Source organism: Podarcis erhardii, assembly GCF_964252035.2.
Source record: "Podarcis erhardii genome assembly, chromosome: W".
NCBI classification, from domain to species: Eukaryota; Metazoa; Chordata; class Lepidosauria; order Squamata; family Lacertidae; genus Podarcis; species Podarcis erhardii.
In genome coordinates, this window is record NC_138506.1 from 16556632 (window position 1) to 16582860 (window position 26229).

The window sequence follows — 26229 nt, forward strand, 5'->3', positions numbered from 1 at the left end:
GGGGTTCTGGGGGAGGAGATTTATATGCTTCCACCAGATGGAGTGCAGGTACAGAAGGGAATGGTCTGTAAGCTACAGAAATCCCTATATGGTCTCAAACAGAGTGCCAAAACTAACAGAGACATTGCTTTCTCTAGGTTTTCACCAGGGCAAAGCAGACCCATGTGTGTTTGTCAAAGAGGTGGGGCAAAACAAACTGTATTATGTATGCTTTGTTGGTGATCTTCTTTTCTTTTGGAAGCATCAGGCTTTGTACCAAAGCACCCTAGTTCAGCTGTGAGAGCACTTTGACATGAAGGATCTTGGTGAGGTATCAAACTATCTTTCTCTGGAAGTAGAGAAAAACCAGGCAGGTGATTTTATGGTACACCAATCTCAGAAAATTGCTGATGTGTTAACCAGGCTGAATTTGCTTGGTGCAAATCCTGTGGACACACCAATGGTTACAGGTTTCCAGGTAGATGATACTGGTGAAGCATTTTCTGACACTACATTGTACAGATGCATTCTAGGCAAGCTGAATTTCATTGCCAGATGTTCAAGACCTGATATAGCTGTGAGCACTAATCTTCTTAGCAGACACGCTAACAATCCTACTGTTCAGGATTGGAAAGCTCTCAAGTGCATAGCTCGTTACCTGAAAGGTACTATGCACTACAGACTGAGATTCACTAGTCAAAAGTCTGGAGGTCTTGAGATTTTTGCAGATGCAGTTTTTGGAAGTGACACCACAGATGGCACAAGCACTTCTGGGGTGTGCTACATGTACAACCAGTGTCAGTCTGACTGGCTGTGCAAGAAGCAGACAACAGTGAGCCTAAGTTCTTGTGAAGCTGAACTCAATGCACTGTCAATCACTTATGGATTGTGAATGGTTGTTGCAACTGTTTCAGGACATCAGGGTTAATGTGAAATGTCCTATACAGGTTTATCAAGACAACAGGTCCTGTTTGGGTTTGCTAGCTTCAGAGAGTTGCAGGCAAAGAACCAAGTACTTGCAAATAAAGTTACATTGTGCAAGGGAGTGTGTTCGGAAAGGACTCATTCAGGTGTCCTACATGCCAGGAAATGAAATTCCTGCTGATCTGTTGTCTAAAGTTGTTAACAGGGAACAACTTAAGGTATATGTACAGTGGTTGCAGTTGGGTTGAAATACTGCGCCATAGGTTACATGGAAAGGCGGAGGATGTTGGAAAATTCCATTCCACCTTAAGGAGCAGACATGGGATTGTTACGTGTCACATGTCTGTTTACGTTCCAGCACAGCTGGCTGGGAACTTCCGTAGTGTGTATAGCTTTTGCTTTTCTCTGTCTCTCTGTGAAGAAAGGAAGATGATATGTTTTCTTTGTCATGATTTATGCTTAATAAAGCTTTAGCTGTTAGTATGTTTCCACAAGCCTCTCACCTGTTCTGTTTGCACAGTATGCTCTGCTAATATTATATTTTAATATAATATAAAATGCTCAGGCTTTTGAAGTCTGAGTCGCTGATTTACGTCGCACCAGAGATTGGGGGATCGTCACGGCTGGAAGGGCATGATCCAGCTGGGGGCTAGCCAGCTGGCATCTCGACCCCCGAAGGATGCCGTATGTGGCCCCAATCCCTGTACCCATGATGCTTGAGGTGCAAGAGGCAATTAAGCAAGCTAAGATAGGTAAATCGCCAGGGCCGAATGGATTTTCAGCGAAGTATTATAAAAAGTTGCAGGATTTTCTGGTACAACCATTAAAAAAAGTAATGAATGGGATTTTAAAATCAGGTAAAGTACCAGACACCTGGAAGGAGGCCTATATTACTCTGATCCCAAAACAAGATATGGACTTTTAGTTAAAAATTATAGACCAATTTCTTTATTAAATAACAACTATAAATTATTTGTCAATATTTTGGCCAATTGAATGAAGGGTGTCTTAACAGCCATAATTCATCATGATCAGGCTGGCTTTCTACCAGGATGTCAGATGAAGGATAATATAAGGAACATAATTGATATTATAGAATATCTGGGTCTTCCAGTCTGCTGTGGAGCAGAATGGCGGCGCGTTCCGTGTCGTCTGCTTAAAGAAACGACTGGTTCGAGCTGTTTTGGGCTAGAGGAGATTGTGCCAGGGCTAGGCAACCCCCTAAAAAACTCCCACGGAAGAGTGGGGTCTCGAGGGGACCAGCAGAGCATGGAAAAACTCGCCGCAACCTCTTGGCAAACCCATCACTGTTTTTGGCGGCAAGTGGGGGGCAGGAAGCAGCTTGAGTCCACTCACGGCTCCAGCGCACCCAACAGCTGCAGTTACCAGCTGCTTCCGAAAGCAGCAGATTTTCCAAGCTTAAAATCCTTGGGTTTTTCTTTTTTCTTTCTTTTGTAACTGGACTTCAATTTGGCGAAGATGGAATCTAAACAGGAAGTCAACTTCCGTTTTCTGACTGACAGGCTCTGCAAGCAGGGATTTGTGAATGGGAGAGGAGAGTTGTTTTTTTAAACAGCCCTCAGAGTACTCTTAAACATTTTAAGTTGCACTTTTACAAGAGTTTAAAGACTTCCCTTTCTCGCTCTCTTTTTTAACTTGGACTGAGGCATCCTGTTAATGGATGGATGAGTGAGCAGGCAACTAGCAGGCAAGCTCTGTGTTGGATTAAAAACACAAAGACCTGGCAACTTAAACTGCTACAAGTTTAAAAAAACCCTGGAACTTCACTTTTGCAACCCAAGTTTGGCAGGAGAACACTCTGTCGAACTTGGGGGGGGGGTTTAACCTCAGGGAGGCAGAGTGCCTGGAATAGCGGGAGTTTAATTCGGAAGGCAGCATTTCCATGGTGACATCTGACATCTGATGAAGACCAGGGCACAGCATTTGGAATACTGAATATCTGACCTTGCCACTCACTCGGGATTATAAGAATATATGGATTACAACTGCCATTCTTTTATGGTCGTTTCTGGATTATAAAATATATCAAAGATGTTTGGATTATAATTGGATTATAAGTGGAAAACAATTTTACATAGAAATCTGGAACCCAAGGAAAAACATTCTGTGCTTACCCACATTGAGAACTTCCCATTAATCAACTTGAAGTAACTATATCTTCCTAAGTGACTGTAACATATTGTTTCACTCTTTTTACTTTTTAATGTTTGCAGTTACTTTTTATTTTCTTCAACCTCTATTTACAAAAGTCACAGATTTATTTGTATATTGTTTGGTATGGTATTAGGTTGCTGTGTGGTATAGAGAAGTGTGTAACTGGTGGGCTCAGAAGTGGAATTTTCCTACCCTGAGCTTACCAATGGGAAAGAGATAAGAGCTAACAGCTATGACCTTGAAGTCAGGGGGACTGAAGTAAAACTGTTTTGATAATAGCCATGGCGGAAAAGAGTAAGCAGGAACCGCTAGTCGTATCAAGATAGAAAACAGCAGAAGCAAAAATAAGGGCCTCTGCTCAAGAGGAACATGAAAAATGACTAAGATAGATTTCTCAGAACTCATGGCACTACATTTTGCAGAACTGAAAAGGGGAATGGACCAATCAATGGAAAGATTAACCAGGGAAGTAAAAGCGGACATAGAAAATAGTACTGATGTACTCTCTCAGAAATTTGATAAATTAGATGAAAAAGTGAATTCCTTAGAATCCAAAATTCAGAAATTGGAAAAGTCCGCTGGGGAGGTAGAGGATCTTAAGGCAGAACAAGGTGCTGTGGCAGGGGCTATAGGAGGTCTCTCTAATAGACAAAATGAGCTGGAAGAACAGATTCTTCTTCAATTACGACAGAATGCTAATACGGTTCGAATAAGGGGATTGCTGGATTCTGAAAAAGAGCAAGGCTTGGCCACATACTTAAGCAAAATTCTGACTGACTGGATAGGGGAAGGGCAAGCTGGGATGGATGAATTAATTGAAAATGCTTAAATAGCTAAGACAAGAGCATCCAGAGAAAGAAAACAGCCTGCAGACGTCTTGGTGACATTTGTCACAAAAAGAGTGAAGGATGCAATCCTTCAAAAAAATTATGAAGACGGTCTGCAGGTTGAAGGTAAAAGAGTGGACATATTTAGGGAAATTCCTTTTAAATTAAGAATTAGGAGACAGAAGCATAGGACCCTGACAACAACCCTTAGAAAAGTGGACATAAAATACAAATGGGAATTCCCAGAAGGAGTTTCCTTTACTTACAGAAAGAAGAGATATAGATTGGTAACTGAGAGTCAGGCCCATGAGTTTCTGGAAGTACATGGAAGAGACTTTGAACTTAGAGAAGGGGCAAAATAGAAAAGCCCCTTAGAACAGCAAAAGGAGGCACTGGAACAACTGGGGGCAGTAGGGGGAGAAACAGATTTTTAAAAACAAAATTGACAATGGCAAATCTTAAACTCCTAAATTGGAATGTGAAAGGGCTGAGTAACAAGGTAAAAAGAAATAGGATTGAACATGTAATTCTCAAACAGAACTGTCAGGGAACTGCCATCGGAGAGACAGGTGGTGGACAGGCTCCAGGAGAATAGGAGAGAATCTGCAGCAGAAGAGGGAACCAGCAGGGGGAGTGCAGGAGTCACAGTGGAGGGGAGGCTCTGGGATGCTTCTAGTGAGAGTAGTGGAGAGGTAACGGGACCCCCGTTGGGAACTCCCACCCTTCGCCGGAAACTGTCACGCAGAGAGTCACGAAGGCGCATGTCCGTCAAACAGCTTTTATGTTGGCGTAAATTCCGTAGATGCCCACTGTCAGATTCTACCAGCGACTGACGGAGTCATGCTTTGGGGGCTCCGTTAGTGCATCGGTTTGGATGACCAGCCAAACCCCAGAGGGATCAAGCTTTTACGCACAAGCAGCTCATTATCCCATCACAGCAATCTGACAGTCTTTGAAAGCAGCTTGTGCAAGCAGAAGGCATCATGAGCGAACCAGCCGGAACCGGAGGAGCAGGAGCTGGAGCTGGAGCAGGTCCAAGCCTGGAAGAAAGGTACAGGGCGTTGGAGGTCCAGCTGGCGCTGCAAACGGCGAGGCTCGAGGAGAGGAGGGCTCAAGATGCAGATAAGGGGAAGACCACCCCACTTGCCAGACGGGTGCCTGGACTGGTGCAGAAATTTGGGGGGGATCCCCGGAACTATCAAGCCTTTAGGACAGAGATGCAATATGCTCTCAATCTACTGTTTGATGACTTCCCCGACGAGAACTCTAGAGTGGCGTACGTGATTGGCCATCTAGAGGGAGGGGCGAGGGACTGGATTCGGCCCCTGATGGCAGCCAATAATGAAATCTTAAAGGACACAATGAAGTTTTTCCGCGCCATGGACTTGATGTTTTCCAGCGAGATCGAGCAGGGAGTGGTGCGCAGGCAGTTAATGGCGTGTAAACAGGGGAGCCGATCTGTACGTGAGTACTGGACTGAGTTCACCATGCTGATTCATAGACTTGGGTGGGACCTTGCTAGTGAACCTATTCAAATGCTGTTTGAAGAAGGGCTCTCTCCGGCAGTGAAAGATGAACTTTCCCGGGCGCCTAGGGCGGAGTCTATGGATCAGCTGACTAAATCAGCGCTGTCCATAGGATCACGCCAGGAAGCTAGAGCTATGGAAAAGCGGGAAGGAAAGGGGGAACGTTGGAAGGACTTCCGCATTCCAGAGATTCCGGAGCAGCCTTTCCCGCCAGCAGAGCCGATGGAACTTGGAACAGCGTGCGCGCGCGCAGTTTCAAACACCAGTGAAGGGCGGAAGAAGGAGGGAAAGAGCGGCAAGAGATGCTATCTCTGCCAACAGCCAGGTCACTTTGCCAGAGTCTGTCTGCAAAGGAAGGAATGGCAAGGGATGGCGGGAACTGTTGGGGGGAAGGAGGAAGAAGAAATCACGGAGCAAGTTAAAAGCCAACGCCTGGTTGCCAACATCAGGGCACAGCAGCCAGGCCAGGGAGTAATGAATGTGCCCACGCCGGAACCTCCAAGACCAGCGCTTGTGATAGAGGTGTTGCTGGAACTGGCAAACGGACACCCACTGAAGATAAAAGCGCTATTGGATTCAGGTAGCTCATGTAATTTCATGAGCAAAGAGTTTGCAGCTGAACACCAGATACAGACTATCCCATTGAGTAAGCCTTTGCAGGTTACCACGATTGATGGGAGGGAGCTGTTGGGAGGAGAAGTGAGCCAACAGACTGTACCAATGATAATGAGGGTGGCACGACACACCGAACTATAGCGTTTAACGTAGCCACCTTGGGAGGAGCTCCTATTATCTTGGGTATGAGCTGGCTGGCGCTACACAATCCGCTAGTAGGCTGGCATCAGAGAGTGGTTTCCTTTGGATCAGCACATTGCCTAGAACACTGCAAGGAGGGAGAGGCTCAGGCAGGCGCCAGGGCCACTCTAGCAGGGATGGAAGTGATGGACAAGGGGAGGGTGCCACCACAATACGCTGACTTGATTGACGTATTCAGCGAAAAAGAAGCAGATAAACTGCCCCCGCACAGACCCTTTGATTGTCAAATTACCTTACTCCCAGGAGCACAATTGCCAGTGGGCAAGCTGTATGCAATGTCAGACAGTGAGATGCAGGAGTTAAGGGAGTTCATTGACAAGAATCTCAAGCGAGGTTTCATCAGAGAGTCACGAGCGGTGGGGGGCAGCCCAGTGTTCTTTGTGGACAAAAAAAACACGGGCAAGCCCAGGCTTGTATGTGATTTCAGGGCCCTAAATGCAGTGTCAGAACCAGTGACTTTCCCTATGCCTAGAATTGATGACATTCTAACACAGGTGAGAAAAGGGAAAATGTTTACCAAGCTGGACCTTAGGGGGGCATATAACTTGATACGTGTGAGAAAGGGGGATGAGTGGAAGACCACTATGTTCACCCCCTTGGGGGCCTTTGAGTACCTCGTTATGCCTTTCGGATTACAAGCGGGCTCCGCCTGCTTTCAATCATTCATGAATCACGTCCTGGGGCCACTGCTCTACAAGAACTGCGTAGCGTTCTTAGATGACGTCCTGGTGTACTCAGACAATGAGGAGCAGCATGTGCGAGATGTAAGAGAGGTACTGAGCAAGCTGCGAGAAAACCGGCTGTGGGTGAAACTGGAGAAGTGTCAGTTTCATACCAAGGAGGTGGAATTCCTGGGGTACCGGTTGTCTGACAAGGGATTGGCCATGGATCCCAGCAAGGTTCAAGCGGTACTGGAATGGAAAACACCAAAGACCAAGAAGGACGTGCAAAGGTTCCTGGGCTTCGGAAACTTCTATAGGAAGTTCATCAAAAACTTTGCCCATTTAACAGCGCCCATCACGGATTGTCTTAGTAGCAAAAAGAAATTTGTTTGGACGGGAGAAGCGCAGAGGGCGTTCGAACGCTTAAAGCAGGCGTTTGCGTCAGAAGAGCAACTTTTGCACGTGGATCTACAACAACCAATGAGAGTGGAGACTGACGCGTCAGACCGAGCGGTGGGGGCCGTTCTTCTCCAGCCGGGAAAAGATACGTCTGAATGGAGACCGTGTGCATTCTTCTCGCGGAAGTTGAACAAATCCGAGAGGAACTACACAGTGTACGACCGAGAACTGCTCGCCATTCATGAAGCATTCCGGAAATGGCGGCACTTGCTGATTGGGGCGCAGCACAAGGTTCAAGTCCGAACTGACCACAAAAATCTGGAATACTGGAGAACAGCCCGAGTGCTGAACCAGAGACAAGTGAGATGGGCCCAGGAGTTCTCCAAATTCCACTTTGAGATTCGTTACGTGCCCGGCTCCGAGAACATGAGGGCGGACGCTCTTTCCAGGAAACCTGAGTACTTAGAGGGGGAGGGAGCGCCTGAGGCAAGGCATGTAATCCCTGAAGACCGCTGGGTGTGTGGGGCGGCATTGGTGGGGCAGAGGGAACCGATAGAGGGTACGGAGAACGATGAATACGCCCAAGAGAAACTCAGAGAGCTCCGGAGGACAGAGGAGAACACAGGGGGGTTCGAAGAAAAGAACGGGGCGTTGTATTACAAAGGGGCACTGTACATACCCGACGGGGAACTGAGGGGCAGAGTACTCAAGCAGTTGCATGACAGCCCCACAGCGGGACATTTTGGACAGCACAAAACCATGTGGTTGGTTACCAGGGAGTTTTGGTGGCCCAAGGTGAGGGAGGACGTACGGGAATATGTCAGGGGTTGCGACAGGTGCCAGCGAGCGAAAGGAGAGAGGGTGGCGCCAGCGGGGCTATTACAACCCTTACCCACGCCCGAAAGGCCATGGGAGGCAGTATCCATAGATTTTATGACGGACCTGCCAAAATCCAAAGGCAAAACAGCTGTCATGGTGGTGGTAGATCAATTAACCAAGATGTGTCATTTTATAGCTTGTTCACATGCAGTCACAGCGGAGGAAACCGCCAAGTTGTTTGTAGAACATATTTTTAAGTTGCATGGCGCCCCCTTGAGGGTTTTGAGCGACAGAGGGAAACAATTTACTTCCAGGTTCTGGAGGAAACTTATGAGCTTACTGCACGTAGAACTCAATTTCTCAACTGCCCGGCACCCAGAAACCAATGGGCAAGCGGAAAGGGCAAATGGGATTTTACAACAATACCTGAGGTGTTATGTAAAAGACAGAGAAAATGATTGGGTGGATAAGTTACCTCTAGCAGAATTTGCCTACAACAACGCGGAGAACGTGTCCACAGGGATGAGTCCCTTCCTGGCAAATTATGGGTGTCACCCCCGGGCATTCCCAGGAGAGGGAGGGGAGAGGTGGAGCGTGCCGGCGGCGGAATATTTTTTTGAAGAGATGGAGGCGATCCACCGTCAGCTTCAACTTAACTTAGAGAAAGCCAAGGAAGAATATAAGAAGCAAGCAGACAGAAATAGGAGGGAAGGTGAAACTATAAGGGTGGGGGACCGGGTGTGGTTGTCCACCCAAGGGCTACCGTTCAAGGGCGGGAGTAAGAAATTGAGGCCCAAAAGATTGGGACCCTTTGAGGTCATACAGCAGGTCAACCCAGTGGCATTCAAACTCAGGCTGCCCAGTCACATGAAATTACACCCAGTATTTCACAGGTCATTACTGTCGCCGTACCGAGAGGGATGTGAGTGGGGGGAGCGTGAGAGAGAGGCCACCCAAACGCCCGTGATAGAAGAGAGAGAGCGCGACATGAACGTGGCAGGAATCATTGATTCCAGGTGGAAGGGGAATCAGGTGGAATATCTGGTAGAATGGGAGGGGGAAGTAGAGTCGGAAAACACTTGGGTACCAGCAGAGGTAGTCAATGACGAGGTTTTAATAGAAACATTTCATCAGCGTTTCCCAAGAAAACCGCAACCCGTGGCACGATTTAGAAGGGAACACTTTGGGACCACCGATGAGGAAGGAGAGTTTGAAGGGTTCCCAGAGTCCGGGGTGGGTGAAGAAGCCGACTCCGACGAAGAAGAGGAAGACGGGGAGAGAGACGGTACGCCGTGGCTAGAAGTGTTAGAATCCTCGGACGACGAGGAGAGTTCCTTCAGGGGCTTTCCGCCCTCACCGCCAGTGGGAGAGGAGGCGGGAGGGGGTGAAGGGGGCCCTGGGGGGGAGGTGGATGTCAGGGAACTGCCATCGGAGAGACAGGTGGTGGACAGGCTCCAGGAGAATAGGAGAGAATCTGCAGCAGAAGAGGGAACCAGCAGGGGGAGTGCAGGAGTCACAGCGGAGGGGAGGCTCTGGGATGCTTCCAGTGAGAGTAGTGGAGAGGTAACGGGACCCCCGTTGGGAACTCCCACCCTTCGCCGGAAACTGTCACGCAGAGAGTCACGAAGGCGCATGTCCGTCAAACAGCTTTTATGTTGGCGTAAATTCCGTAGACGCCCACTGTCAGATTCTACCAGCGACTGACGGAGTCATGCTTTGGGGGCTCCGTTAGTGCATCGGTTTGGATGACCAGCCAAACCCCAGAGGGATCAAGCTTTTACGCACAAGCAGCTCATTATCCCATCACAAGAACTTAGATATAATTTGCCTTCAGGAAACACATGTAGCAAAAAACCCCAAAGAATTCTGATCAATAAAAAAGTAGGGATGGATTTCATTTCAGCAGGCAATACAAACAGACGTGGCATAGCATTTTATATTAAACCTGCACTTGAACCCAAACGATGATAAGATTAAATTCAAAACCCTACAAGAGCCAAAGAAAAAATAAGAAGACCCCATGTCATCAAACAAAAAATATAATATTGGTCCTATTTACAATCAGCAAGGCAGAAGGAATTCTGGACTCGAACAAGAAATGGATCTGAGAGATCTTATATTAAGTTTGAAGAACGATAAAGGGGAAATGAAGAAATAATTTAATGACCTTAAGTTGGAAATGAATAGCAAAGTGAAAGGATTAGATGACAAATTAGACAAGATGGGGGGGGGGGAGAGATGAGAACACTAAATCAATTATGGAACTAAAAGGACAAGTAAAGGAATTTGCAGAGGAAAAGAAAGCGCTAACAAAAACTGTTCAGGGACTTAAAGCAAAAACACAACATTTAGAAGAATTTTCTAAGAAATCATCCAAAGATCTAAGAGAAAGTAAAAAAGAATGGGATAAGGTTTAAAAGGAAAATGATGACTTTAAAGTCACTCAGGAAGCAACATGGGATGCACTATCCATCCTTCAAATGCAAACTAAAGAAAGAACTCTGAGGATACGTGGTGTACCAGAGAATTTGGAAGAGAATGTGCAAAACACTATTATAAAATAATTAGCCAACTAGTTAGAAATAAAAGAAAATGAAATTGCAGAAAGTACAGAAAGTATATTTAGAGTAAATTCTAGGAAAGCAAAGATGAATAAATGGCCAGGGGACTGTCTAATTATGTTTACATCAAATATACTAAGGAACAGGATACTACTGCAAAGAAGGAACAAAACTTCAAAATTGGAGGAGAGGAAATTATAATTTTGAAAGGGATCCCCCTTGTTTGCTGAAAAAGAGAGAGAAATACCAATTCCTGACAAGAGCCCTAAAAATGAAATCAATATTTTTTAAATGCGAGTTTCCGGAAGGAATCTCCTTCAACTTTAAAGGGAAAAGAAGATTGGAAACAGTGGAAGATGCAGAAAATTTTTATAGAACGTATAAAAATGAATTAGGGGGCGATATACACCTTACAGAAAAAGAGTCCAGCCCAAAGAATCCAAAAAACACAAATTCAGATCACGGTTCAGAGAGTGAGTAAATACCTCACAGAAACAACATATTGAATTGCCAAAAATAAAAATTGTAAATAAACTTCGTGTTATAACACATTATAACGAATAAAGATGAACTTAAATTTTTTGTCTTGGAATGTTAATGGATTTAAATGATAAAAAAGAAAATAGCACATATTCTGACTAAACAAATGAATTATGTTACTTGTTTGCAGGAAACATGTCACAAACGAACATAGAAGAGTATTAATCAACCCCAAATTAGGAAAAGAATTCATTGCTGCAGATAAAGTAAAAAAAAAAGAGAGTAGTGATTTATGTCAGACCTGTGTTAGAGCCAGAGTTTTTATTTTCTGACCCCAAAAGGAGAATAGTGATTGTAAAGATTAAAAGTCAAGGAGAAAACATCTAATAGTAGGGGTATATGCGCCGAATGGAAAAAAACAGTATTTTATAAGAAACTAGAAAAAAAGCTGTTGGGATATGGAAAAGATAAAATAGTACTGCTTGAAGATCTTAATGGAGCAACAGATCCACAGATAGATCGGAAGGAAGTAAAGGACATGGAAAATTACCTTCTACATTTGCAAAGATGATAGAAATTATAGATATAAAGGACTCATGGAGATACAAACATAGATTTGAGAGAGAATACACGTACTTCTTTGAACCAAACAAAACAGCTAGTAGGATAGATGCCATCTGGGTTTCGTTAGATTTGCTTAGAAAGATTGAAGAATCACAGATTTTACCAAAAATAATCTCAGATCACAATCCAGTTCTGTTAAAACTACAACCAGACTGGAAATCAGGAATACATAGATGGAAATTGAATGAATCATTACTGAAAAAGGAAAAAATATTAGAGGGAGCTAAAAATGCATTGGAAGAATACTGTGAATTGAACAAAAACATAAAGCAGTGATCAGGGGATACTTTATACAACAAGGTGCAAGAATAAAAAAGGAAAGCGATAAGGAAAAATAGAATTAATGGAAAAAATAAGGAAAAAAGAAAAAGAACAAATCAAACAACAAAATAATGATACAATCAAAAAAGAGATTAAGTTATTACGGACAGAATATATGTCCAAAATAGAACAGGAAATAAGAGTGGAATGTGAAAATGTGGAAACAAAATAATTTTGAGTTTGCCAACAAACCCGGAAGATATCTGGCGTGGCAAACTGAAAAAGAGGCAAAATCAAAGACAAATAAACAGAATAAAAATAGAAGAGAAAATTATAGATGATCCAAAAGTAATAATACAATTTTTAAAAAAATATTATGAAAATTTACCATATTTTTTGCTCTATAGGAATGAAGGGGGAAAATGAAGGGGAAATATGTGTGCGTCCTATGGGGCGAATGCAGGCTTTCGCTGAAGCCTGGAGAGCGAGAGGGGTCGGTGCGCACCAACCCCTCTCGCTCTCCAGGCTTCAGGAAGCTATCCGCAAGCCTTCGGAGTGCCTGCCACGCTCCGAAGGCCTGCGGATAGCAGCCTGCATCCCGAAGCCAGGGGCACGCTGCGCAGCTCGCCCCGGGCTTAGGGCAGATATCTGCAAGCCTTGGGAGCCGGGTGGGAGTTCCCGCTGGGCTCCCAAGGCTTGCGGATAGCAGCCTCCAAACCCGACCTGGTTTGGAGGCTGGCGGTGGGGAAAGCAGTGCTTCTCCCCACCGCTAGCCCCACAAGCTTGGGGGACAGCGGGGAGGCGGAGCGCCGCCTTCCCGCTGTTCCCCGACCTGGTCTTTGGGGCTGGCAGTGGGGGAAAGCAGCTCCCCCCCGCCAGCCCCAAAGAGCAGGTCGAAAGGAACCCAAAGCCTCCAGAGCCCAGCGGGAACTCCTGCTGGGCTCCGGGGGCTTCGGGTGAATGCACCTCGAACGCACAGAACGCACCTTGTTTTAGAGGGGGAGAAGAAGGAAAAAAAATTTTTTTCCTGTTCTCCCCCTCCTAAGGTCTGGTGTGTCCTATGGTCCAGTGCGTCCAATAGAGTGAAAAATACGGTATATAAAAAAGACAAAGATGCAAAAGAAGTAGACAACTACCAACACCAACAGAAAATCCCAGAGATAAATAAATAAAAAATACAAATGCTAGACTCTTCGATAACATTAGAAATTAGGAAAGCAATCAAGAAAATTAAATTAGGGAAAACACCTGGCTCAGATGGTCTCCCAGCAGAATTCTATAAAAAAATGGAGGAAATCCTAACAGCCCTACTGGTTGAAGTAATGAACAACATTCTTAATAAAGGAAAGATTCCAGACTCATGGAAGGAAGCCTACGTAACATTGATACCTAAACAGGGAGGAGATCCGGAGTCAATATCTAACTATAGGTCAAATAAAAATATAAAGATAACTATATTAAAAATTTCAATTACAACTGTATTTGACTTTATCATGGTAAAAGTAAAGCACTCTGTGGGAGAAGAGTAAGTTTGGAAAGGTGCCAACAACAGACTGCTATGCTGTGGGAATATGGCTAAGAGTAAACAAGAGATGGTTGAATCTGACTGAATCAGCGGATGATGATCTGCATAACAATGCTGACTCAGATACAATTTGGCTTAATTTGTGGATTTTAAAGCTGAACTATCAAAATGGATGGAGTGGGAGTCACTGTATGGAAAAGTTAAAGGACTTCAGGAAAGGATTTAAGAGGTAGATTGAGGTGTTTATTCCCAGAAATTCAGAAGCTTTTCTTACAAGGACAATAGAGGATGAATGTTTTGAAGAAGGGGATCAAATACTGTCGTATTTAACAACAGCAGCCATAATCTCACAAACGTAGAATGAAGAAAGGATGGGAAAGGATCAATCATGACTGAGCCTTTTTAAAATCAGTGACTTGCGTGAACATGACAAACAATAGAGTATAATTAAGTGATTAAAATATTGAAAATAAAATATTGAAAATAAATTAAAGAAGATTGGCGTTTTCTTTGGACTATCTGGAAAATACTAAAGTTAACGGAAGCGTGAGCAAGATCCAAAATAGCAGTGGATGGATAATGAATTGAAATAAGGGGAAATTAACTGAATAATTAATTGTATTGAAGGAAAAATGTAATAGATAAAAGTATGCTATATAATGCAGCAAGAAAGGGCGAGAATGGAAACACCAGGGAGGAAAGATTGGAACTCAACTTATAAAAGTTCTTTTTAATTTGTATGGAATTTGAAGTTACCATATTTTTTGCTCTATAAGACTCACTTTTTCCCTCCTAAAAAGTAAGGGGAAATGTGTGTGCATCTTATGGAGCGAATGCAGGCTGCGCAGCGATCCCTCTTGCTGTTCTGGCTTCTGGGATTCAGAATATTTTTTTTTCTTGTTTTCCTCCTCCAAAAACTAGCTGCGTCTTATGGTCTGGTCCGTCTTATAGAGCGAAAAATACAGTAAATTGTTAAAAATATTTGAAACTTAATAAAAAATAATTGGCAAAAACAGGAGAGCTTCCATTCTTCCACCTGACCACAGGTGGGTGTGGGGGAGAGGGCAGGAGCACCTGAGCAGAGGCGTCCCCCACAGCTGGATGCAAAATTGCTAAGCAATTAATCAAATGGAACTAAAAGGCACCTTTGACAAGAGAGGGGGCTGGCTGTAATATCTGTCAAGACTGCCATGTTTATCATGGAAATCCAGTGGGTGCTTGAGGCGGTTGTCTGTCTCCAAAGCAGTGGCATGCAGAGGAGCGAGAATGATTTGACCAATCTGAAACAGCTGCCCCCAAACCTCACACCACTGTTATCTTTTTAGACAAAGAACTGGCCTGACCCTTGGAGTAAGAATTTTATAATCAGGACATTAAAAAGATTGAAACTAATGAGCTGAAGACTGGAAAAATGAGAAAAGAAATTGGAATATTTGTCCACCCCTATTCCCAACACAGCTATGTAGAAGATAGAGAACAGCTAGCACAGTCTTTATATATTTACCATCTATGTGCCACAATCTTAAAGGGTTATGTGCAGAGAGGTCTGTAAGACTTAATTCCCTTCCCCTGGAAACTCAGGCAGTTCCTCATGTTTTTATACAGTCTGGATGGAGGTTGCCCCACCCACCTGCACTGTGAGAATGAGCTCATTGATGAATTGGGCTGCGTGCTGACACCGATCTGGAAGGCCAACGACCTGTGCGACTCTTTCAGGACTAATCCCATCATCTGTGGAACAAGAGGAGACAGACCCTAAATTAAATACAAACACAGAGGGGGAAAGGCAGGAGGTATAAACCTCTCATATGAAAAGGGGAAAAAATAGCAAAGCACATGATCACTTAGCGTCATCAGTATATGCAAATATATAGATCATTTAAGAGTATATAGAACCCTTATTCTCAATAATGATGGAACTCATAGATAGAAAATACTTTAATTTTGTATAAATCTTTAATATTTGTAAAGGGAATCTTTGTATGTGTTAATAGTTTACTAATTAAGTATATTTGCACTTTTGGAGGGAGCGTCTCTACCCCCATCATTCAGCCCAGACACTCCAAGGGCCTTCTGGTGGTTCCCTCCCTGCGGGATGTGAGGTACAGTGAATCAGGCAGAGGGCCTTCTCGTTGGTGGTGCTCAATCTGTGGAACGCCCTCCCATCAGATGTCAAGGAAATAAACAACTATCTGACTTGTAGAAGGTATCTGAAGGCAGCCCTAATTAGGGAAGTTTTTAATGTTTTATTTTTTTATCGCTTTTTCATTATGATGATGATGATGATGATGATGATGATGATGTTGGGAGCCACCCAGAGTGTCTGGGGAAACCCAGCCAGATGGGTGGGGTATAAATTAGTTAGTTAGTTAGTCCTTCCAGGCTGTGAGGCTTTATTGTTTACATTTTTTAATCTTTGTTTTCTTTTTATGTTTATAATTTTTTTTTGTTAACAAAGAAACAAAATAAATCAAAATAATATTAAAACAGCAGCAACAAGCCTCTAGGACTACAGCTGAGGAAGCAGTATCTTAATGGTGGCAACAAGAAACTCTAAAGGGCAAATTCTTCCAATGAAAAGGGCTGCCCAACCATTTCTGGACAGCCACAGGACAAATTCAAGGCTATGCAAACTGGCACTGGAGAAAAAATTAAACCAGTACCTTGAAATATACCTCTTTGTCTGCCCTTGCCCCAGGCATATTCTAAGCTAGAATCTCCTCTCTCAGGAAAAGCACACCCAATTGTTCAGAAAGCAAAATATTTGTTTCTGTATTCCAATGTTCTGACAACAAGTGCAAAGTCTCTGGAATGCCCCACTAAGCACTAGCCACTTATTTTGTAATTGTATTAATGTTTTTATTGTACTATGTAATTTAATACTTTTATTTTAAAATGCAACACACATTCTTTAATTAAAGCCCCTGCTTCTTTGGATTGATTCACGGTGTCCTACAGGTGGTGGGTACTCCAATCCCGCTGCCTCCCCACGTTAATTTCAGGTGCTTGTGAAGTAGGGGAAGAAAGCCCCATTGCAGAAACAGAAGTCCTTTATTTGTTTTGTTTCTTACATTTATATACCACCTTCCATCTTCCAAGGAGCTCAAGGTGGTGTACCAGCAACAGTGTTTGAACATTCTGCTAGGAGGAAGAGGAGGAAGGAGACAGTTCCAAGTAGTCACTCAGTTTCCATAAACCTAACTATACATATCCTTAAAAGTGTCATTCAAGAATGCGACACCTAACAGTAAAATTCAATTACCATAAATGTGTTGAAAAGCATTTTATACCCTGGAAAGTGCAACAGAAATAATAAACAGAAAAAAATGTGTCTCCAATTTAATAGTTTGATCACTATTATACTGCAAATACTGCTGGACAATGTCAGGTTTTCAACATTGTAATGTATCGCCAGGCCAACATCACAATCCGGCGGTACATTGAGATATTCAAAACCCTGCTTCCTACCACAGCACTGCAAGGAATTAGGGTGAAATTGCTGAGGCGGTTTCACCCCAGCACCTGGCAGCGCCAAAGAGGAAGCAGCTTTGCACCCCCAGCTGATCAACCCCATCCTTCTCCAGCTTGCACGTGAGCAGAAGGATTGGGGCTCCCTCAGCTGGGGGGTGGATGGGAGCACTTTAACGGAGCCACCCCTGCCGCTGCCGGCTCGTATGAGTTGGGGGCTCCGTAAAACTGCTTGGCTGAGGCAAAGACAGCCATTCACTCCTCAGCTGAGCAGTTTAAAGAAGTGGAGAAACAAGCTGTATCAGCGCCTCACCGATGCAGCTTGTTTCTCCCTCTGGACTCTCTCCCGATTCCCTCTGCCTCCAGAGCCTGGCTGCAGCTTGTTTCTCCCTTGGCGCGCTGGGCACAGGTGGCAGAGGGACTCAGGAGTAGCACAGTTTCACTCGCAACATACTGCCAAGTGAAGCAGGCAACGCGGTCTGCCCTTCATACTGGTCCTGGGTGATGTATCCTGTGGTGGTAGGGTACGAGGTCTCCAGAGAAAAGGCACCATGAAAAAACTGGGCCCAGGGGATGTTAGGATATAGTTCCATTCCACCTTAAAAGGGTACTGGCATGATGTTAGTGTATCACATGCCTGTTTACTTCCAGCTCTCGCTGGGAACTTCTGTTACATGTTGCTTTTGCTATGTAGCTGTTTTGCTGGACACGAAGGCAAGCAGTCATGTTTTCCTTTGTTCCTGAACGCGCTGAATATATGCTGTACATATGCTTGCACAACTCTCTCTGTCTGCCTCTTCCGTTGTGGATGATTTATACACTCTGCTGACAGAGTGTGCAAGGGTCTTGGAACGTATCTGAGGCTCGTGTCGCTGACTGACTGATGCTGTTCCACGGGAGACCGGTGATCATCTGGAGCCAGCTGGGGGCCTGCTTGATGCCCCCGTCTCCCCAGCAGTATCCCAACAACAGGGGTTTGGGCCCAGATTCACAGCACTTACAGGAGAGTAAGGCTGCTGATGCCTGCGAGATCCTGGCAGCGACAGAGGTATATGGAGAAAAGCGAGGCTTTTCTGTGCCGCGGCAGAGAGTCTTTGAAGTCCGAGCCAAGTAATTAGGCCGGAGAGAAGCAGGCCTCTTAATTTACGACCTGCCAGAGATAAGGAGCCTCATGGCTGAAGTAAAGAGCTGGAATGGAGCTTTTACAAGCCTCAGATGGGGTTCCGTGCCCAAAGCTTAATGGCCACAATTATCAGACCTGGGCAAGGTACTGTGAGGGCCAGATGAGAAGGCTTAGTGTGTGGCACACTGTTTCTGAGGACCCCCCCCCCAGCGCCTCTGACGGGTGCGTGGGTGGCACAAGATTCAAGAGCCATGGGAATAATTTTGTTCTCAGTAGCTCCTGGAGAGTTCATTACCCTGGTTGGCAAGACCAGCTTGCGTGAGATGTGGGAAGGGCTTCAGGCCTGTCATCTCTGTCAAGAGACTGGGTCTGTGTTGCTTTACTTCAGAAAGCTGCACAAGAAGCGTTTGGGGCCAGAGAAAGACCTTAGAGCCCACATTTTGCATTTGCAGTATCTCAGACAGGAATTGACTCAGAGAGGTTTTAATATGCCCGAGTCTCTGTTTGCAATCCTTATCCTGGACTCCCTGGATGAGAGCTATCATGCTGTGGCAAGCCAGCTGGCAACTCTTCCTGCGCAGGACCTCACTGCTACAAAAGTTTTGGCAACCTTGCAAAACGAATATGATAGGAGGAATGCAGCTGAACCAGCTTATGTGCTTCAGGGGGAGCAGTGTGGGATAGCATTCCAGCCTCCAGGGGGAACCAAGGCGTTGGCAGCTGTGAAGTGCTGGAACTGTGGAAACCAAGGTCACATTCAGCGTCATTGCCCAAAGGCTGGAGGGAAACAAAAGAAAAAGCCTCCAGATGGCCAGAAGCAGAAGGGGGGTGGGAATCCCAAGCCGGTGAAAAACAAGGCTTTGTTTGCTGGCACTGCTTCTCCAAAGCCAGATTTATTGTCAATTCTGGAGCGATGAGGCACGTCTGTGGAAATCGACACCTGTTTATTTCCTTTACGCCTCAGGATGGGGAAATTCAACAGGCTGATGGTAAGACTTTGATAATTGCAGGAGTCGGGACAGTGAAACTGGCAAGTCTGCATACCACCATCAGCAAAGTACTTTTTGTTCCAGATTCTGCAGACAATTTGCTCAGCGTCCCACAGCTGACTGAGCAAGACTTTGAGATCTCCTTCAAGAAGGGCATTTGCATCATCAAGAAGGGCAAAGAGGACATTTTGCATGCTAAGTTTGTAGATGGCTTGTTCTTGATAACTTATGATGACAAAGCTGTTGATGTGTCTAATGTTGAATCTTGTGTTGCACAACTAACAAAGTTCTTCATTCAGGTTGTATTCACAAACAGCACAGAAAATTTGGTCACATGTCATGGCAGGCACTGGCCAAGATGCCTGGGATGGTTCAGGGTTTAACCACAAAGCCCTGTAAGTTTCACAAATGTGTCTCTTGTGCAGAAAACAAAGTGAAGGTTGCTCCCAAAGGCAAAGTGTCTAGCCGACAGGCTTCCAAATCCTATCAGCCAGTCCACGCAGACCTGGTTGGTCCACTTGCGCCCTCTTTGGGTGCAGTTTTAATTGATTTTAATTGATCATGGTTTTAATTGATTCTTTTTCAAGGTACATTCATGTGTTTATGCTCAAGCAGAAGTCAGAAGTGTTTCTTAGGTTCAAGGCGTTCTGTGTTTGGTTGGAAAATGCTCACAATAAATGCATTGGTTGTTTATTTTCTGATCGAGGCAGCGAATTCACTTCTCAGAAGTTTGAAGCTTTCCTGACTGAGAAGGGAATCCAGCACGACCTCTCAGGTCCCAGATCTCCGTGGGAGAATGGACTTTGCGAGCGGGCAAGCCAAACTTTGCTGCAAGGACTAAAAACCTTGTTGCATGATGTCAAGCTCCCTGAGAAATATTGGGCGGAGTCTTTGAATACTTTTGTTTATTTCTATAACAGAAGACTGTCATCACCTATTGGTTGTACTCCCTATGAGAAGATGTTTGGTAAGAAACCTTACGTCAAGCACATGAGAATCTTTGGTTCTGACATGTGGGTACACACCCCACAGAGCAGCAAGCTTGGGAAGCGTGGGGCACATGGTTTGTTCATGGGGTACGAAAAAGGTGCATACAGGGTATTCATGACTGACTCAAAGTCCGTTAGGTTCACAAAGAGTGTTGAGTACAATCCTAAGTGGGGTGTGTGTGTGGGAATTTTCCATAGTCACTCATAAGAGGATGAAGATGATGAGGAAGCAGAGGAAGCTGAGGATGATGATCACAGTTTGGATTCCAGCTCAGTGGGTGGCGCTGCTGCTGATGTCAGCGACAGTGATGACACAGCAGACTACAAGAGCGCAAAGGCCTCAATCAGACCATCTGATGCGTCTGACACTGAACTAGAAGAACCACTGTTCACCATTGGCCACTTTTCTCCTAAAAAAGAGGAAATGAGTGCAGAAGACTTGCGTCTAGTACGCAGATCTGAAAGGGCCACGAAAGGCAAACCTCCAAAGAGATTTGCTGATGAGTTTGCTAAAACAGCAACTGCTGTTCTTGGTAGCTCAGAGAAGGTGTGGAAACCATCAAGCTTCCAATAGATCCAGTCTTTAGACCCGAAGGATGCTGAACCATGGCTCAATGCCATGAAGGCTGAAGCTGATTCCTTGAATAGGAACCAAACCTGGGAGATGGTGCCAATAGTCCAAGGAATGAGGCTAGTTGGCAGCAAATGGGTCTTTAAGGCCAAGACAGACCAGACTGGCAAGGTTGTCAGGCACAAAGCCAGATTGGTCGCTAGAGGTTTTTCACAGGTACCAGGACAGGATTACCACAAGACCTACTCACCCACCGTCAAGTATGAGAGCATTAGGCTAATGCTCAAGATTGCTGCAGAGGAGAAGCTACACGTTTCTCATCATGATGTGAACACAGCTTTTTTGTACGCGATTTTTGGGGGAGGAACTGTATATGCTTCCACCTGATGGAGTGGAGGTACAGAAGGGAATGGTCTGTAAACTACAGAAATCCCTATCTGATCTCAAGCAGAGTGCCAGGTGTTGGAACATAAAATTCACTGAGACATTGCTTTCTCTAGGTTTTCACCACAGCAAAGCTGATCCTTGTGTGTTTGTCAAAGAGGGGCAAAACAAACTGTATTGTTTATGTTTTGTTGATAATTTGCTTTTGTTTTGGAAGAATCAGGCTTTGTACCAAAGCACCCTAGCTCAACTGAGGGAGCACTTTGACATGAAGGATCTTGGTGCGGTATCCAACTATCTTTCTTTGCATGTAGAGAAAGACCAAGCAGGTAATTTTGTGGTACGCGAAACACAGAAAATTGTTGATGTATTAACCAGGTTGAATTTGGTTGATGCAAACCCAGCACACCTCCCGATGGTGACAGGTTACCAGGTAGATTGTGCTGCTGAAGCATTTTCTGACACCACACTGTACAGATGCATTCTAGGCAAGCTGAATTTCATTGCTAGATGTTCAAGACCTGACATAGCTGTAAGCACTAACCTGCTTAGCAGACATGCCAACAATCATACTGTTCAGGACTGGAAAGCTCTGAAGCGCATAGCCCGCTATTTGAAGGGGACTTTGCACTACAGACTGAGGTTCACAGGTCAGAAGACTGGATGTTTTACTATGTTTTTATATATGCTGGAAGCCACCCAGAGGGGCTGGGGCAACCCAATCACATGGGTGGGGTACAAATAAATTACTACTACTAAGATTTGTAAGCTGCATTGCACTATTATCCTGAACCTTTGTATTTTCTTAAAACCATTTATGATGATGATGATGATGATGATGATGATGATGATAGAATCTTGCTTTCTTTTTAGCGAGTGGGGGAAAGCCATAGGTCCCAGGTTCAATTCTCAGCATTTCCAGGTCGGGCTGGGAATGCCCTCTGCCTGAAACCCTGGGGAGCTGTTGCCAGTCAATGTATAGACACTAATTGAGCTAAATATACCAAAGGTTTGATATAAGACAGCTTTCTTAGGATGGAGAGAAAAAGTGGTTGCCAGCTGAGAGTTGTACACTCAAAATCAGACAGACCGTTTTTGATAACAGCCTACAAACCTGGTTTAAACTGAATCCTAACACCAGCATCATTCTGGATCTTCTTTATCATTTCCCCATTTCTTCCTATGACGATTCCCACGGCAAACCTCGGCACAGAGACCTACCAGGAAGAGAGAAAAGCAGTAAGAGGGACAAGGAAAAGTTTCTTACAGTCCTTTTTTTATTTCAAATTCTACAGAGAGAGGCTATAGAACCCAGCCTCTTGGATAATGGAGTTGTCCCAAGTGAATCTCCACCTCCTTCTCTCCCACTTCCTCATTTGTCATCATCATCATCTCCTCTACAGATGCCACTTTGAGCTCTTTGCTCTCCTACTTTTAGGACTCACCGGGTTCCAGGAGATGGTGGGTCTGAAATGCTTTCTAGTGACAACTTGTCATTCAGCTGCTGCTCCGGCTCTGCCTGCTCCTCCTCTCCCATTATTTCCCACCTTTTCCCCTCATCTGCCTCTCAGCTGTGACCTCCTGCAAACCACTGTTGTAAATCTATACTGCCTCCTCTTCCTCCTCCAGGAGTGTCAGGCTGGGAAGGTGGTCTCCACCATTCCTCTTCCCAGTCCCTGACATCACCCCCCTCTCCAGAGCTCTCCTCCTCCCAACCCAGTGGTTTCAATTGGTTGGGGTGGCATGTATGGAACATCCTTTGCAAGTCTGATGCATGGGCATGTTCTGCATACTCCCATGAACTTTCTCCAGGTCCATACCCCCTTCCACACAATCAGGGATTGCCACTTCTTTCTTCGCATCCTGAAGTCTAGAATTTGCTCTACTTCACACTCTTCCTCTCCCTCTACTATGGTGGGAGGTGGAGGTGCTTGTCTAGGTGCCTGGTCGGGGTGTGCAGGCACGACAGGCAACAAGACTGATCTGTGGAAGACGGGGTGAATCTTCATGGATACAGGCAATCAAAGCCTGAAAGTCACAGGGTTGATCTGGTCCACAACTTCAAACGGGTCCACCCTCTGTGGGTCCAGTTTCCTGCATCTGCCCTTCTGTGGCAAATCATGTGTCAACAGCCACACCTGATCTCCCACCTTAATCTCAGTGCGAGGCTGCCAGTGCACACCAGTCGTTCTCTTATAGGCCTCTTTGGCACAGTCCAATTGCTCTTTCAGCAAACTCTGTATTGCTGAAAGTTCTTCTACAAAGTCTTTTGCTGCAGGCACTGACAGGGTGTCAGTTGGGGTTGGGAAGGCACAAGGATGGTATCCATAACTGGCAAAGAAGGGAGTCTGATGCACAGAAGCATGGAGAGCATTGTTGCATGCGAACTCCGCCAAGGGAAGCTTGGAAACCCAACCATCTTGTAGATAGTTCACATAGCAAAATAGGTACTGCTGCATCATAGCATTGTTTCTTTCTGAATTCCCATTCCACCTTGAGAAGCTGCATGAGCTTCTTCCAGAACTGCAAGGTAAACTGTGTTCCCCTATCAGACACTGTAGTGAAGTTAGGAAATTTCAGTAGACCAAACTTTGGTCAAGTAAGAAGCAAAGTATAATGGGAAGACCAAAGGCCGTTAGGATTTATGGGGAATGTGTTTTGTTACTTTAAAACTGCAGACTACCAGTCTCCAAATGTGTGAGGTTGCTTATCTCAGGAAGGAACTTCTCCAGGTTGATTAGTGGTCTTCTGACACCTGGTACCTGTTGCTATCAAAGGGTTAAAAGGTAGCAGAAACGCTCTAATCACTGAGCAGCTGGAGGTCATTAGGCTTCCAGGAACATGAGTTTGTATAAATAGTCAGTCTCCCATGTGTTTGTTCCCTTTTTCCCCTTCTCCCCTTTTGGGCGTGTTTGCTGATATGTGTGGTTCGTTGCCGGGGTTTTTTTTTTGTTTTTGTAAATAAACCTTATCTTTGAGTTCCAAACCGCTTGCTCCAAGACTCCTCTTTGAAAAGATACTGCCTCTCCTGCCCTTCTAAACCGCTGCGCGAAATGCTCTGCTGTAGTGGGACTTGTGACGATGGAAGCGCACTGGGCATTTACATTAAACTAATTAAAGTTTAATGGGACAGGTTATGGGTGTTTGTACGTCAAGAAGGAGCTAAGAAGTGCAGTTCAGAGTGATTTATGCAAGGACTGGAGCGAAGTCAGAAGCGGTTGCCGACAACGAAAGCCTTCAAAGCAGCTTGAGTCCTGCAACGTGCCTAGAAAAGTTTTAAACAGGCACTGAGCAGTTTGTACTCGCTGGAAGACGTCTTATTCCTCAAGGAGCCACCTCAGCAGCTGAGAGACGGTCTACAGGTGTGTGAGTATCGTTCCTAAGCCCCAGGGAGGATGGCAGAGTCCCAGGAAAGTTTTTCTGTCCCGTTTACGCGACTCAATGGGAAAAATTGGCAAGATTGGAAGGCTAGAGAAAGAGGTTTGTCTTCAAAGGGGAGTTATGCTGTGCCTAAGAGTGTTGATGCTGAGTTTGAGAACACAGTAAATGCTTTTGCAGCTAGACACTGTTTTCGCTGTGGTTCCCCTTCCCATCTAATCAGGAATTGCACACGTGAACCTGGTCAAGACAGCACCAAGGCCGTTACCCCTAGTTACCAGACAAGGAGTTCCAGGGGACGTCGAAGAAGAGGAGGAGGTCGTGGCTACTCCCACAGCACACAGCACATGGCTTCAGCAATGGCGTTGATGCAAGGGCGTGGCCAAGGCAGCAATCTACGCTGGTTGATCGACAGTGGTGCTTCTCACCACCTGGTGGCGCCATCTAGTGTCCGTTTGCAGAACTGCAGACATTTGCAAATCCCTAAAGTTGTGACAATGGCAGATTCAACTAAACGTTCCTTAGAGACTGTAGGCACAGTGTTCTTGAATTGTTTGCAAACAGAAATTGATGCCTACGTGCTAAAGGGAATGAAGGGGTGTATTTTGTCTGTGTCGGAACTTGATAGAGTTGGGTTTAAAACTGTGTTTGAAAATGGGGTTTGCACTATTTCAAAGAATAACGTATCTCTTTTGCAGGTGGAATGCAGAAATGGGTTATATTATTTTGAGACAAGTCCAGATGAAGTTGAACAGGTTCATGCTGGTTGTGTGAACTTGCCTACCCATAATTCTTGTGTTCATTTATGGCACCGCCGTCTGGGACATATTAATTTTCAGTATGTTAAAAGGCAACCTGAATTATCAGAAGGGTGCAAAATGAACAAATGTGCTAAGTATTTGGATTGTACTGCATGCAAAAGGGCGAAGGTTCATAGATGCAGCTATCCCAGTTCAGATAGGAAATCTGACAAAGTATTCCAACTTGTGCATATGGACCTATGTGGCCCAATGCCTGTTGCTAGCATGGGAGGTTCGAGGTATGCACTGTGTCTCTCGGATGACAAAACAAAGGTTACATGGTTTTTTCCTCTCAAAACAAAAGCAGATACTGCAGAAACAGTTAAAAATTGGGTTCATGCAGTAGAACTTGAATTCGGTACTAGAGTACTTGCTTTTCGAACAGACAGAGGGTCAGAATTTACCGGGTCTGTGTTGCAGAATTTCTTTAAGAAAAAGGGAATTAAGCATCGTCTGTCTACACCTTATTCCCCCCAAGAAGGAGGCGTGGCCGAACGTAAAAACAGGGTTCTGCAAGAGTTGGCAAACTCTATGTTGTTTGATGCTAAACTCCCTCAAAGTTACTGGGCGGAAGCCTGGCAGGCAGCTACTCATATTCTGAACCGAATATATAATTCTGTAATTGGCACTACCCCTTATTTTGCTTTATATGGGAAGAAGCCCAAAATTAATTACTTTCGGGTGTTTGGATGTCCAGCCTATGTACTTATCCCAAAAGCGTTAAGGAAAAAGGGAGGTCCAAGGGCTAGGAAACTCATCTTTTGTGGGTATGAACCACACGCTAAATCTTGGAGATTCGTGAACCCAAATGGGGATACTACAAGAGTGGTCCTCAGTAGGAGCGCTGAATTTTGTGAGCAATCCGGATGGACTCACTTACATGCTAACCCTGACATTTTGAGAGATGATTTAGGCATTTATGCTGAGAATGAAAGTCCAGAGAGTAGTG

General features: G+C 45.0%; 1 protein-coding gene across 7 annotated transcripts in view; it reads right to left on the reverse strand.

Moving 5' to 3' along the window:
- The window catches only part of LOC309333209 (far upstream element-binding protein 3-like), a 359184-nt gene that overhangs the window by 149020 nt on the left and 183935 nt on the right, over nt 1-26229 (reverse strand). For all 7 annotated transcript variants that reach the window (XM_081846616.1, XM_081846620.1, XM_081846619.1 and 4 more), the window contains 2 exons: nt 22217-22319; nt 15209-15309 (listed from right to left, as the gene is read on the reverse strand). In XM_081846616.1, the coding sequence (XP_081702742.1) occupies nt 15209-15309; nt 22217-22319 (204 nt within the window). The remainder of the gene's footprint in view (nt 1-15208; nt 15310-22216; nt 22320-26229) is intronic.